Here is a 16,025-nt window from a genome sequence, read left to right as displayed (position 1 = left end):
TTGATCAATTTACTCTAATGTGCTATATCACCAGTATCTTCCTCTGTCACACCGACCCTATGCATGTCCTTCTTCACTACATCCATGAACATTCTCTGTGATCCTTGTCTTATCTTCCTCCCTGGCAGCTCTGCATTCAGCATCCTTTGTTCAAATATTACCACTCTCTCTCCTCTGCACATGTCCAAATGCTCTCTTCCTTGCCTCTGTAATTTAACCTCTAGTTTTTTACACTGATCAAACATAATATTACGACCAACTGCCCAATATTGTGTTGCCAAAATAGCCCTGACCCTGGGTCTTTCCACCAGACCCTGGCCAGTGTGTTTGAGTATCCGGCACTGAAATGTTAGCAACAGATCCTTTAAAACTTGTAAGATGCAAGGTGTGTCCTTTGTGGATCTGACTTGTTTGCCCAGCAAATCCCACAGATGTTTGATTGGATTGAGGTTTGGGAAATATGTAGGCCAAGTCAGCGCCTTAAACTCATTGTTGTGCTCATCAAACCACTGATGAGTACCCTGATGAAAGAGGCCACAGCAAACAAGGAATATAGTTTCCATAAAAGGATGTGCATTGTTTGTTACCACACTTAGATAGGTGATGTCAAAGTAACATGCACATGGATGTCAGGAACCAAGGTTTCCCAGCAGGACACGGCCCAAAGCATCACACTGCCTCTGCAAGCTTGACGTGTTCCCAGGTAAGTGACACCCAGCCATCCACGATTCATCAGACCAGGCCACCTTCTTCTATTGCTCCGTGGTCCAGTTTTCACACTCACATCCTTTGAAATCCGTGGACTGACTGCTAATTACTTTGAAAGCTGGGTCACTGGGCAGGATGTCAGGACACATTGTGTGTAGCACAGTGAGAGAGTGAATGGAAATAAACAAAACATGAAACACAGAGACAACATTGAGGGAACATGAAGTAAATAACCCCAAGGAGGGCTGAACTTGTGGGCTCAAATGATACAACGGGGGCAAACAGAATCTAGAAACCAAGCCCACTTCTCAAAATCAAAACAATGAATTACGATTCAAAAGTCCAAAAAACACAAAACACTGAGTCAAAGAACCAGAACCAAGACACACAGGAAGTGCTGATTTTTTTTTCTGCGTCACAAAACTAATTTTCTTACTCTTCTTCTTCTCTTTGTATCACTGTTATTGTTGCTGTTACAAAGGAACAGCTGAAGTATACCGAGTGGCCACCTGGGGACGCAGTAGCACCCACTCAGTCACCCAATCCACTGCAATTTCTTTTTTCCCCACCCTCATCATGATGGGTGGGAAAAATAAATTAATTGATTTTATTTATTTGCCAAGCGTAAGGTGACCTGTTCGATTCCAGCCTGGTTCTCTGTGGGGTTACGCCAGAAAGCGCATCCGCTGTAACAGCTCAACCCACCGTGGACATACTATCCTCCTCCCCTCTCGTGAGCGATGACCAGTGGAAATCGCCTTATCTTAAAGCCCACATTGCTCTTCTGCTACCATCCTCCTCATCCTGCTTCAGGGATCGGACATGGTGGGGCTCTGTAACGTGTAAGTACGGCGCGCACAAATGAGCAAACATTTGTTCTGAATATGCGGAAATCTGCGGTGTCTTTGTTGGCGTCGTCGCAGCGGTTCGTGTGACAAAAGCTGCTGAATAATAGGAATAATATAAACAGAAATTTCCATCTCTTACAAGATGGAGATGAGCTTCATCCTAACCCAGAATAAGAGCCGCTAATCATTATCACCGACTATTACTACAGAGAGACAGGACGCCTTATCTGCTAGAAGTGCTCATGTCAGCGCAGAAATGTGGGTTGTATTTTTTTTTTAGGTTAAAAAGAGCAATAACCTTGATGTGGACTAATTCACAGCTATTGTTCTGTCAACAGATTAGCATCCATTTTTTAAAATCTATGTTTATGTTAATGTAGCGAGCGAAAGCCACCGAGTAACCGCTAAGGGCCTCTATACTACTTGTGCAAACTTTCAGGCCCAAAGCTCTCACAGGAACGAGCCCAGAATAAACAGGACAAGAGGGTCAATATCAGTCAGATATGTTAAAATTTATTATTTTAAAAGAACACAAAGGGTTTGCAAAAGGCCTAAAACATCAAAATGGTAAAAAGGTCACTAACGACCACAAGATAGTGTTATTGGTGCAACCTGCCAGCAATGCAACTATCACCTGAGGGCTTGCTCTCCCTTGGCGGTCCCAGATGCTCATTGCTTTAAAAGAAACAAATCCACCCCAAATAAATACGAGCCCAACAGAACACTTATCGCATGCACTAAGTGCTAGTTCAGGCAATAATCGGTGGCACTAAAAATCACTCTTAATAAAAACTTATTCACTGCAAATCCACACAGAGCACCTCTAAAGATCCTAATTCCCCTAAGGTAAGAGCCCCACTCAGGGATTGCACATTGCCCGACTAATATTGCACCAGCCCAGTAGAAATAAAAACAAACCCGGCATAAAAAAAAAACAGTTTTAAAAGGTGACCCTACCAAAACCAAAAACACAACAACAAGGAGAAGGAGGAAAAAAAAAAAAACAGCGACAAATTCACATGTGCAGCCTGCCCTGCAGGAGGCAATACAATATAAATTAGATTATAGTGCATCAATATACTTTTTTAAATGTCAAATATATTAAGTTAACATACCTCCAGCAGACAACTGTGTTTGCTGCACACCTGGCTTATCTTGGCTTATCTTGTGAAAATCACTACTAAAACATAAAATACAATAAACATCAAATACATTTCAACAAATTTTAAAAAAAAAAACACTAAAAGAAAAACAGCCTGTACCTCGAACCTCAGCTGTAGAGGTTTACAACAACTGTTTGTGTAGCAGACAATTAAAACTTCTCAGGCTCTTCACCTACTCACACAACCATTGTTCACAGCCTCTCGTCAGTGGAAATGAAGAGCACCTGCTGCTACTTCCTCTTTTATACCCTCCATTGGGTCCCCTGGGTCCTAAAGACTTCCCCATTACATTAAGAATAACAAAAGCAGGCCATTTGGAAAAAGCTCTACTTTAGCCATGTGTACATATTCAGATACGTGCGTAAGACACACACACACACACACACACACACACAGAGATTGGATGAAACGTCTTAAAGTTTTGCGTGAAGCTTTTCAATTGGCTGTCAGTTGGCCTCACTTCTGCCATGGCAGCCATATTATTACGCCAAATTCTGACTGCTGCTAACTGGATGTTGAAGTTTCTACTTCGTGGTTTTCTTTGTTGTAAGTTGTTATTTTTGTGGTCTTGTATTTTCTATTTTATAATATAATGAGCTTTAGTTTTACTGTAGTATTTTGGTTTTGTTTCTAGTTTTGATAGACTCTAAAGGTCTCTTTTTGAAGGGCTTCCTTTCTAGAGTTGCTGGTTTCTTGATACACTTTGTCGGTTTGATTTCCTGGTTTAATTTCACCCTCTTACAATGCTGTGATTGCAGTCATTCCCGAACCCCCTGTGAATAGTACTCATGACCATTGATCAGTGGTTGTTGATCAATGGTCATGGGAATTTGCATATTAATGATAAAGGAACTGACCTCCCAGCCCATTGTTCCTTCAGTGTTGCTAGTTTCAGTCATTGTGCAAATGTACTGTTTATAAGATTGGGGAAACCTCCAGTAAGCTGAGACTGAAGAAGTCACTTGGATGAGTGACGAAATGTTTATCCCACTGAAAAAGCTACATTCGGATGAACAGAATCAACTTTGAGGGATTTACTTACCTGGATGATTGAGCATGCATTAAGCATGTGTCCCAAATTCTAAATATTGAGGATAAGAACAAACCAACACTGGCCCAGAAGAGTGCAGTCAAACATTGATTTTATTGAACACACGCGTGGGAAGATGTACACTGCAACACATCAGCATAGATCTTCACCCAAAAATACACTTCAGACTGCTTTTAATTCATCAGGGTTCTGCCCCTTCATGCGTTAACAAGAATATGACATGCATCAGTTACAGTAAATGGTCAATTAAAAAGCTAAAAACAGACAGAGAAGTTGTCTGTGAAGGTTCTCAGTCATCCAGGTCATCGTAGTCAAAGGAGCTTGCAAAGAAAAGCGTCTGGACTTCTTTAAGTTACTTGAAGACGTTTCACCTCTCATCCGAGAAGCTTCTTCAGTTCTAAGGTCAAATGGTGGAGAGTCCCAGATATAAACCTAGTGGGAGTATCCCCCCACAGAGGGACAAAAGGACCCCTGATGATCCTCTAATCGCCTGAGCCAAGGTGTGAAACTGGGTGTGGGTCCCAGCCAGAGTTTCCGGTGAGTTCATTGTGAAACCTGGCCCCACCTTATCATGCGAATTCCTGAGATCAGATGGCCCAGGATGTGAGTGGGCGTTAAGGCGTCTGGGGAGGGAACTCAAAACTGGATTATAGACAGAGAAGTTCCTTTTTCTATCACGTTCTTCCATACATGGCAATTTGTTTCACCCTCCAGATGGTTCCTGTGGGCTTGCACTCTTCTTGACTCTTCTTCTGTCACCTGTTACTAGGCAAACTCAAATGCGGTAAGAAGCTAAATGAATTCCAGGCCTATCTTTAAATCATTTGTGTTTGTGAGCATGTATGCCTTTTTAACCTTCTGTTGCTCCAAGTCACTTACACCAGGGATCGTCGCGACATCGCGCCAAACTTAGCTTAAAACCCTTAAATAGACTGAGCATCAACTCTTCATGAGCACATCTGCAATGTGTGTATAAAATGGTTATAGCCGCACCTGTAATAGAAGTTTTAATGTAATGCCAGTAGCTTTAATGAACGTTTTAATGCAATGATAATGATGAAAGCTATATGTAGCAGTAAAATATTTTTCTTTATTCCCACACATGCATCCTGGTTTGACTTTGTTACGGTGTTACAGTGTTGCATCTTTTGCCATTGTTGGATTGTAGTGTTATTTTATGCCATGTTATACCCCGAATTAAAGATTGTGAATTATTATGTAGATTAGTTTGCATTATTCTCCTGAATTAGAAGAAGCTGATAACTATTGCATTAGTTAAACTGATTTGCATGACATTACTAACCCTGGAGGGTCTTAGAAAAATGCATACACTATCGGTCTTAGAGCCACAAATCGACCACGCCCAAAAAAGTGCTATAAAAAATTTATATATTAATATTTTATTCCACTTTAAATTAGCCAATCTTTTAGACCTACTTCTCCTTGAAATATTCATGTCAAGTTTTAATTACATTTCGCGGATTTTAACCCTTTATATCCCGGTTTCGTCACATGAGCGCACTGCTTTTTTTGCCCCAAAAACATAAAACATAAAATATTTTCCAAAAAAAACATTTGAAGTAATATTTTATTGTTATTATAATTAGGCCTTTAGATGGACAAAAGATTGGCACCAACATTAATTTCGATCCGGTTTTAATTTTTTTTCCAGAAGCCAAAAATGTCCCCAGGCGGCGCTGCTGCTCCTGCTCCCCCGGGGAGGAGTGCCTCTGCCGCGGGTGTGTTTCGCGCAGCGCCGGAGCATATGGTTCGGTTCCCGTGTCTGCAGCACACACTTCCGCTACCACGTGAAAACAAATACGTCATTTCCTGTTGATTAAAAAAAAATTAATGCACCCTCAAATGATCCTAAGGTCAGAAAATGGTCCGGAACGAGCAGCGGGCCAAGCTGCTGCTGTACGCGGGAAATTAGTCTGCCTTTTCCGGGTATCTGTCTCGAGCAGGCCGCTGGAGAACATGTGTATGTTCCAGCAGGCGTCACATGTGGAGCAAGGGCGCCACCCGGTGGACAAATAAAAAAATTACAACTCTAAGGCCAGTACTGCAAGCGGAAGCGGAAACATAACCGATCACGATCGATTTGACCGTAATTTTTTTGCCGTGAAAAATAGCATTTATAATGGGTTTCAATGGGGCACAAATCGACCACTAGGACCAATAGCGTAAGTTTATCGCTAGCTTAGCCACTGAAGCTAATTTCCGGAAGTCATACTGAAATTTTAACAGTAAATGTGACCGAACTTTTTTTTGCAGACTTTCGCTATATTCCATTCAACACTGTGCAAATGGCATGTAATCGAAATTTGAAAAAGCCACAAATCGACCCTAAGACCCTCCAGGGTTTTATAAACTGCTGACTTGTTGTGAATGAATGACATTGTTTTATGATGCATTATACTGCTGAGTTATAAGAAATACTGTTCACAGAGAGTTATTGTCTTATTTGTCTGATTAGAAGAGAACAGAATATGCTGGAGTTTTCTGCCCCACAGTGGAAACCACAGTGAAAAACTATAGCACCGAAACAAAAAAACAAGGAGCACAAGAGACCAGAATAAACCAAAAACAGGCCAACACAAAACAAGACCATTCACGAGTCCACAGTAAAGTCCGGGGGCCGACAACACAATAGCCGAAACAGTTCAGGGGGCCGACCCTGCACACAGCAACGGCGGCGACAGGCAAACAGTTCAGGAGGCCGACCGTGCACACGGCAACGGCGGCGACAGGCAAACAGTTCAGGAGGCCGACCGTGCACACGGCAACGGCGGCGACAGGCAAACAGTTCAGGAGGCCGACCGTGCACACGGCAACGGTGGCGACGGGCAAACAGTTCCGGAGGCCGACCGTGCGTGCAGCAACGGCGGCGAGGAAGTAGGTCCGGGGGCCGACCGTGCGGACGGCAACGGCGGGCAAACAGTTCCGGAGGCCGACCACGTGGAAGGCAGTGGCGGCCACCGAGCAGGTCCGGAGGGCAGCCGCGATGCCAGCGGCGGCGACGAACACCTTCCGGAGGCAGTCCCCGAAGGCCATGACGCCATCTTAGAGGCCCGGAAAACGGCCGGCAGAGGCGAGGCGGAACGGGTCGAGCTGGCACCAACGGCGGCGTGGCAACCACAGGACCAGACGAGGCAGGACCAGACGAGGCAGGACCAGACGAGGACGAAGCAGAGGCTGGACCAGGCGAAGATGCTGAAGACACGGAGGCTGGACCAGGCGAAGATGCTGAAGACACGGAGGCTGGACCAGGCGAAGATGATGAAGACGGCAGCGGGACGGCTGCGGAACCTGACGGCAGCGGGACGGCAGCGGAACCTGACAGCGGTGATGCTGCAGGAGGTGATGTGGAGATGTGCTGGCTGGGTCCTCCAGGACCACCAGCAGATGTGAGGATGTGCTGGGTGGGCTCCTCGGGCCCTCCAGCAGACGTGGCTTGAGGCTGGACGGGCTCCTCGGGCCCTCCAGCAGACGTGGCTTGAGGCTGGCTGGGTTCTCCTAAACCCCCAGCAGACGACGCTTGAGGCTGGCTGGGTTCTCCTAAACCCCCAGCAGACGACGCTTGAGGCTGGCTGGGTTCTCCTAAACCCCCAGCAGACGACGCTTGAGGCTGGCTGGGTTCTCCTAAACCCCCAGCAGACGACACTTGAGGCTGGCTGGGTTCTCCTAGACCCCCAGCAGACGACACTTGAGGCTGGCTGGGTTCTCCTAAACCCCCAGCAGACGACACTTGAGGCTGGCCGGGCTCCTCAGGCCCTCCAGCCGACGAGGCAGGACGCTGGCTGGGTTCACCTGAACCCCCAGCTAACATGACTTGAGACTGGACGGGCTCCTCAGGCCCTCCAGTGAAAGCAGTCTCTGAAGCAGCAGGTACGGAGACCTCTGCCAGGGTGGACACTGGCTGGGACTGAGCAGCACCGTGACTAGACTCAGGCAGCAACAGTGGGATACAGTCCTCAGAGGGCTGGAAGTGTTCCCCAATACACTCAGCAGAGGACTGAGGCGGACGGGTGAACTCACTTGAGCTCTCAGGGGGTGCTGAGAGCCGAGACTGTTCAGGTGAGTTCTCCGGTGAGGCTGCTGGTGCTGGTGTCTTGACCTCTAGGGGTCCAGAGTTGGCTGGTGACTGACACCCAGCTTCTGGGGAGGCCCTAGAGGGAGCAACTGTCTCTGAGATGGCCAGCTTAAATGAACCAGCAAAAGTTTGTGTGGAGTGTGTTCCCTGCTTGTAATGAGGCTGTGAGGATAAAGGCTGGGTAAATGAGTGGGCAGGCTGCTGAACTGGTGGTAACTGAGCTACAGGTAGCGAAGTAGTAACAGGTGGAGTGGCTGGCTGAACTGATAAGGCTGATGAATCTCTTGCCAACTGGGCTATTGACTGGGCTATGGACTGTAACATGGCGTCTACTGGGTCTGACTGTGACTGTAATGGAGGTGATGATTGAGTGGCTGACTGGGTTAGCGACTGCTGGGCAGCTATCCGAGCTACCGGCTGAGCAGCTGAGTCAACGAACACAGCCCCGGTATAAACAGTCATATGAACTGGTGAAACAGACAGAGCGTCTTTTCCACTCACCACAGCCGGCAGTTCTGAAGTCCTATTCTCCAGCTGTGGGGCGACGCGCCGACGGCGCGATCGTCGCTTCCTCCCGGGCAAAACCTCCGGCGGGCCGGGCAAAACCTCCGGCGTCCGGCTGGGTTGGGAAGCGATAGCGGCTGGTGGGTGTAGGTGAAGTTCGTGGAGAATGAAGTTTTGTACCAGAGGGTGCAGTGAGTCCAATAGCCAGGGATAATCCGTGACAAGTTGTTGCAGCCTGACTTCCAGAACGTAGAGAAATGCTTCTCCCTCATGCTTGAGCCACAGGTTGATTAGTTTTGACACAGAGTCCGTTATGAGCTTTCGAAGCTCTGTGGGTGGGGTGAATGCCGCTGGATCCATATCTGGCTGGTCCGTACTGTCACGGCGAGTGAGATGAGCCGTGTGGAAAATAAAGGAGGATCCAAACGCAGGCACTTGTATGGGTGTGAGGGTGGTTTATTAAACACAAAAAGGAAATGGACAAACGGCGAACGGCGCAATGATTGATTGATTGATTGATTGATTGATTGGTAATTTATTTCAACATGTGAACAATATACAAGTACATTTAGAAAAGAAATGAGAGAAAAAAAATATACTATACAAATTACATACAAAAAAACATTCTGATTAATTTACATGTTGAAAGGGAGTGGGAATGACTAAACTAAACTGGGAACAAACTAACTATAGAACACGAACCTGGACATGAATGAGAGCGGGCGGAAACAGATGATGGTAGACTGCAGGGAAACACACAGATGAAGCAGGGTGGAAACACAGCTGGGAATAATCAACAAGACGAGACAAAGGTAAAACTGAACACACTCACATGAGACGCAGACCATCACAATAAAACAGGAACAAGCAACCATCACACTAAGACACAAACTCGACATAGAGAGACAGACAGAAAATGGCACATGGAGCTAGACAAATACTAAGCAGACACAACTGAAGAACAAATCCTAAACACCACAGAAACATGAAACTCAAATAATAAACATCATCATAATCAACACTACAAGAGAACAAGAAAACAATCCCTGATGCAAACTAAAACCAAAACATAATAAAACTCAAACTACTGGGTCCGACGGACCCAGAACCGTGACAATTGATCCAGGTAAAAAATCTCATTGAGATTAAAAATCTCATTTCCAAGAGAGACCTGGCATCATGGCCACAAAAGTCACATACCACATAGGTATATAACATTACTTAACATATTATCAAACTTTTTGCAACTACATGAATGTGTTTTTGCTCTGTGATTTATTACTATTACTGAAGGTTACTCGCCAATACCAACTAGATGAGTAACAGTAGGATGGACATTAGGTAAGGCTGCACTTTTTGCAGCGATCTTGTATAGAAAACTGTTCCGCGGCTCCGAACCGTGGTAAAGGGACCCCTGGATAATATGTAATTCGTGTCGGAGTCGTAAAATAGCTTTACTTTTTGTTAGACTTGTAGTCAAGACTGCCTAATCCGAGACCAAGACAAGACCAAGACCAGAGGGTATCGAGACCAAGACAAGACCAAGACCAAGACCAAGTCGAGACGAGACCAAGACCGAGACCAAGACCGGGACAAAAAAGACTAACTTTTGTGTGCTTTTGAGGGCTGACATGATGGTACTGACTGGCCCCAAAGTCATCTGACAAAACAGCGATCACCTCCAACAACTATCTAAAGAATGGGAAATATGTAAGCAAGCAGAGATGACGTGGGCCGCGAGATTGAAACAAAGAGCCTCGTTTTGTTTGGGTTTCCACCGGCGTGGAGTTACCAAAAATAGAGTGGGCATAGCCTAACATATGAAACAGGAAAAGAACGCTGTGTAATCCCTTTATTTTAACAAAGTAATCGTATTCTGAATACCGCCTCTTTAAACGGTAACTGTAACGGAATACAGTTACTCATATTTTGAAATACGTAACGCCGGTACACGTATTCCGTTACTCCCCAACACTGCCAGCAGTCAAACATGGTAATGCTAGTTGTGTGATGGTCTGGGGTTGCTTTGTTTCTTCTGGATCTGGATGACATGCCTTCACAGATGGAATTTTGCTCTCTACCAGAACATCCTGAAAGTGAATGTCGAGCCTTCAGTTCAACCCTAAAACTAAAGTTTAACAAGAGTGGACCAAAATTCCTCCACAGTGAAAGACTCACTGCCAGTTATTACAATATTACATAGGGCCAGATAGGTTTGAATAGCTTTTGTCCCTTAATACTTTTGTGCATTTTGCATTTATTCGAGGTATCTTTGTCCATCCATGCATCCTTTCTCTTCAGCTTATCCTTATCAGGGTCAAGGAGGACTGGAGGATATCCCAGATGTCATAGGGCAGGACACCTCCTGTGCAGGTCACCAGTCAGTCGCAGGACTGATATCTTTGTCTAATATTACTTTTTTCTGATCTAAAACATGTAAGTGTGATAAATATGCCACAAAAAAAGAAATCAGGAAGGGGACAAATGCTTTTTTCATGCTGTTTTGAAAAAGGAATTCTTATATTTTTATTTACTTCTGTATGACACACAGAGAAGATGGTTAACTGCATAACGAAGAACAGAACATCTGTCACACACACACACACACATATATATAAAATGTCCTTCTCGTTGACAGCAGGTTGGAATGACATTATGTCGTCCTGGTGACAGCAGAGTGTGATCATGGGATTTAGAAGAGGGTCACCATGTGCCATAATCTGTCCAAATATACCCCGATTTTCCTCTTCCTCACACTGTCTGGCATCATCTTCCTGCTGCGGAACATCCACACAGTAGAGGTGAGGAGAGAAGTGAAACTACTCATGCTTTTTCTTTTCATTTTTGACAGTTATGAAAAGTCTCAAAAGATTTTTGATTTATTCACATAGCAGGCAAATTTTTCATTGTTTTTATATTATTGCAGAAATCAGTCGGGAACTCCTAAAACAGAGTATATGGACAAAAATAGTGGATTGGGTATGCATTAAGGAGCTGCCATAATACCATAATGGTTGTGGGGCACAATTTTTGTGCTTGAGTCTGCAGTGCTCTGGTGACTTTTATCTGGGTCAGCACGCTTTGACCCTGCTTTGCAACTCTGTGGCCTGTCACTTTTTGTTTCTGTGATCTTTTTTGAACCACAAGGGACCTTCCTGAGTTACTGAAGGAAACAGAGCTGCACTCTTAAAAGTTTGCATATAATCCCTTATAAGAAGCATTCAGGTCACCCTGAATGATCTGTTATCAGCTAAGTTTAGCAAGCTGCATACATAAACCACAGCTGGATTGCACAGACACACATTCCTGCTAATTTGTGCCAAGAGTAATAAAATATCGGAAATTCACACACTTCTCATTGGAATTCGTGGACAAGCTGCAACATACAGCAGGCCTTGTCTTTTGCCAGAAGGGGGAACCAGTAGTACAAACTCAGCTGAGCAGTCAAATGTGTGGACTTTAATTAGTAGGGGTCAAATCTTTAAGCTTTAACAAAATCCATATGTGTGAACATAAAAAACAAACAAACAAACAAAACACATGAATGTAATAGCAACTTTCACTTGTTGGTCATTTTGCTCTGGGGGTCTGTGGGGATGGAGAAACTTAGATTTTTGGCACTAATGGCTTAATTTTTCATGTTGCTGCTTGGTTCATGGATTAAGAGGATTGAAGCATGGTTATTAGAAGTTGGCAAGTCAATTTAATGGCAGCAAAAGTTAAGATATTTTGTATTTTAGTCCTTTGTAAGGGTCGTAAAGAGCTCCAATCATACCCGATCTTACGTTTCCCAAAATGTAATATTGAGTATGTGGAAATTATTTGCCTATGAGCAACCTTCAGCTCTGTTATTCTCAGTCCTGTCCGCATCAAACTGCTTTCACAGGCTGAGTAGGACTTCTTCTAACCAGTGATCTTTATCTTGGCATCTGTGCAGTTCCTCTTGAATTATTCCTGCAATATTCTACAACCCATAGTGTGGTATCCTCTAAAATTCATTCAGTTACCCTTCTTCTTTTCAGAACTGGAACTGCCAAGCGATTTCATCTTTCTACCAACTGCAGAGCAGGATCCATTCATCCCTCAGTGTGTCTCCTTTCTATCACAACCACACCTACTGTACCCATGTGGGCCAGAAACCCTCCCCTGAGGATGAACTTGAGGAGCGGTACCTGTTGGAACTCATCAGCTGGCCCAGCCCTCCGCCTCACTCTGGACCAACCACCCTGAGGCAGACGAGCGACCCTGTCCACAGCCTGTTCGCAATACTTCCCACTAAAGAAGGAAGGGAGTGGCACGTGGGCGATCAGCTAGAGGCCCTCATCCAGATGCACGACTTCCAGGGTCGCCCTAAACGCTACGGCGGGGATTTCCTTCTGGCCAGGCTGCACTCTCCGGAGCTTGGAGCGGCCGTGGTTGGGCAGGTGGTTGACCACAAGAATGGATTTTATTCTGCTCTGTTCCCACTCCTGTGGGTGGGCTCTGCACAGGTTGAAGTCATGTTGGTGCACTCCAGTGAGGCCGTCGCTGTGCTGCGACGACTCAGGGAGGAACGGGCCGATCGGGTGTTTTTTAAGAGCGTGTTCCGTTTAGGCCTTTTGTCAGAAACTACTGTGTGCAACCTGTGCTTGCCTACCAACCATCAGCCTCTTTGCAACTACACAGACCTTCACACAGGCGAGCCCTGGTACTGCTACAAGCCCAAGGTGCTCAGCTGTGACACCAGAATCAACCATGCTAAGGGAGGCTACTTGAAAAACCTCATCACCAACAAGGAAGCGCTGTTATTCAAAAGGTTTGTATGCTTTGTAGGATTTGGATGCTTATTTACTGTATCTACTGTTAAAGGATAAGTGTGGTGAGATTTCCTATTTTTCTTAATTCATAAAAAACCCACAAACAATGAGTGTCTGCAGTCAGAAACCATTAAAATAAAACCATCTGCAGTATAGATTATTTTCTTCCCATGCTGCACACATTGTGTGTAAGATGGGCAACACATTAGTGCCAGCTGTTTAAAAATAAGGCCTTAATATTGTGGAAATGCGCACCATTACCTCCCCCCTGGTGACATCATTAGCAGCTCAAATCTTGCAGCAGATTTGTTATTGGTGATCTGATAATAGTTCTCTGGTATATCTATACATACGAAAATAGCTAAAACAGCACTCAGTTGTTATCTGACTTTTAAAGATGAGTTTATGCCTTAGCAACTCGACCAAGATATTAGTAGGAAATGTGACATTATTTTTTAACATTCATTTTTTTCCATCTGTCCTAGTGGTGTAAATCTCAAAGTTTACATACACGCTTCAGGACCTGATAAAATCAACGTGCTGCCACAGAAAGGTACGGTACTGTGGGAGAGGAACATTTGTAGCACCTGCTGTGATCTAAAAATGAATTTTGTCTTCAGCATTCTTTACTTCCTCTCAGATAAAGTGGAGGAAGAAAACAGCACAGCTAAACCAGAACATATTCAGCTAGAAACATCTGGATATTACTACATGGACTCCTGGAGGCCATTAGATGGATTTACAATGCGTCAGTTCAACAAATCATCAGCAGCTGTACAGTGTTTGAAGAACAAGGTGATCAACATGTACGGAGACTCTACTGTGAGACAGTGGTTCGAGTATCTCATTGGTTTTGTACCAGGTGAGCGGTTTTGTCCTTTTATTTCATTTTATAGACACTTACACTACCCACTGTAACTTTCATTTATTCCATCTCATCCAGAATTAAAGGAGTTCAACCTATACAATCCCAAAAAGGTCGGACCGCTCATGGCGGTGGACAGCACACATAATATTCTCTTGAAGTACCGCTGCCACGGCCCTCCAATCCGCTTCTCTACCGTCATGTCCAGCGAGTTGCGGTACGTTTCGAATGAGCTTGACGGCCTCTCTGGGGGCCCTAACGTGGTTGTGGTCCTCAGCATCTGGTCCCACTTCAGCACCTTTCCTGTGGACATATACATACGGCGTCTTCGGCACATTCGACAGGCACTGGTGAGACTTATAGACCGAGCGCCAGGGACGCTAATAGTGATCCGCTCAGCCAATCTTCAAGCCCTGGATCAGGAGGTGAGCCTTTACAACAGCGACTGGTACTCCCAGCAGCTCGATCAGGTGCTCAGGACCATGTTCAAGGGGCTGAACGTTCTGGTGGTGGATGCCTGGCAAATGACTTTAGCTCACCATTTACCTCATGCCCTCCATCCTCCTCCACCTATCGTCAAGCAAATGATAGACATGCTTTTATCTTATATTTGCCCCGAGAGGAAAAAAAGCCAGAAATAGTGATGATAGTGGATATATTGTTAAATGTGATGTGTGAATCCATCCGTCAGTTTCAAACACATTTTTGTTTGGGTTCATAAGAACTCATATATTTTTCTAAAACACAAACTCTTCAAATACTGAAGATTTGCTTTCCTGCTTTTTTTTTTTTTTTAATTCCTACAAAACATGTTTTACTCTGATTTCCAAAGACTTTGGCACAATGATTGTTAATTCTCATCTTTTGGTATTACCAAAGTTTTGTTCATGTGCATTATTTTAATGTACAGAGTGGTTCAAATAATTGTTGAACACATCATCAATTTTCTAAGTAAATGTGTTTCTAAAGGTAATCACCAGATGTTGGTCAACAACCATTCCAGTCCACACATGCAAAGAAATCAAACCGTAGATTTAGATTTGAAATTAAGTTATGTGTAATAATGAGAAATGACAATTGGGGTCATTGGCTTGCTGAAACGTGCACCCTCGTTTCATCTTCATCATCCTGGTAGGTGGCAGCAGTTTTTTATTAGTTCCTCGCCACATTTTCGCATTCATCCTTCCTTCGGTCATATGAAGCGTGCCAGTGCCGTATGCTGAAATAAACCCCCACACCATTATGTACCCACCTCTAAACTCACTGTTGGAATGGTGTTTTAGGGGTGATATGCAGCGCATTTTGACCTCCAAACATGGCGTGTGTATTCTGGAATCTAAAGAGTTCAATTTTGGTCTCACTTGACCAGAGACAATATTCTCATTATTACACATAACAATTAATGGACATCTGTTGAGAATTTCAAATTGGATCTTTGGAAATATATTTACTTAGGAAACATTAAACACACATACACACATAACATGAAGATCTGCCTAATATTGTGTTTGCTTTTGCTACTACAGCCCTAAACCTTTAAGATATGTATTCAGTTAGACACCACCGGAAGGTCTGCTGTGGCATCTTGCACCAGGAAGTTAACAACAGATCCTTTAAGTCTTCTAAGTTGTGAGGTGGGGCTTCCACCGATCAGACATGTTTGTACAGCACATTTCCTTCCCACAGATGTTTGACTGGGTTGAGATCTGGCTAACTTTGAATGTCAAGTCAACACCTCAAACCGTTCCTGAACAGTACTTGCTCTCTGGCAGGGTATATTATCCTGCTGAAAGAGGACACGGCCATCAGTGAATACAGTTTCGATGAAAGGGTGTACATGTTCTGCAACAATGGTTAGGTGGTATTTGTCAAAGTAACATCCACATGGACGACAGGATCCTTGGTTTCCAAGTCGTACATTGCCCAAAGCATCACACTGCCCCCACCAGCTTGCCTTCTTCCCATAATGCATCTTGGTGCCAGGTGTTCCCCAGGTA

At 44.5% G+C, this 16,025-nt stretch overlaps 1 protein-coding gene across 2 annotated transcripts in view; it reads left to right on the top strand.

The window, feature by feature from the left end:
- Positions 1–1,320: 1,320 nt before the first annotated feature.
- The window catches only part of nxpe3 (neurexophilin and PC-esterase domain family, member 3), a 16,832-nt gene continuing 2,127 nt past the window's right edge, over positions 1,321–16,025 (top strand). The window contains exons 1-7 of one of the 2 annotated variants that reach the window (XM_085433672.1): positions 1,321–1,550; positions 4,485–4,554; positions 11,006–11,168; positions 12,390–13,162; positions 13,649–13,716; positions 13,804–14,025; positions 14,107–16,025. The exon at positions 14,107–16,025 is cut by the window's right edge and continues 2,127 nt beyond it. In XM_085433672.1, the coding sequence (XP_085289798.1) occupies positions 11,076–11,168; positions 12,390–13,162; positions 13,649–13,716; positions 13,804–14,025; positions 14,107–14,669 (1,719 nt within the window). In that variant the 5' untranslated portion in view covers positions 1,321–1,550; positions 4,485–4,554; positions 11,006–11,075 and the 3' untranslated portion in view covers positions 14,670–16,025. The remainder of the gene's footprint in view (positions 1,551–4,484; positions 4,555–11,005; positions 11,169–12,389; positions 13,163–13,648; positions 13,717–13,803; positions 14,026–14,106) is intronic. The other variant, XM_085433673.1, reaches the window with a different exon arrangement.

The sequence above is a fragment of the Copadichromis virginalis genome, linkage group LG16 (assembly GCF_057382275.1).
Source record: "Copadichromis virginalis isolate Kocher_CV1m ecotype Utaka linkage group LG16, C_Virginalis_male_GT1.1, whole genome shotgun sequence".
NCBI classification, from domain to species: Eukaryota; Metazoa; Chordata; class Actinopteri; order Cichliformes; family Cichlidae; genus Copadichromis; species Copadichromis virginalis.
The sequence above is the reverse complement of the archived record's forward strand: the minus strand, read 5'-3'. Positions and strand labels throughout refer to the sequence as shown.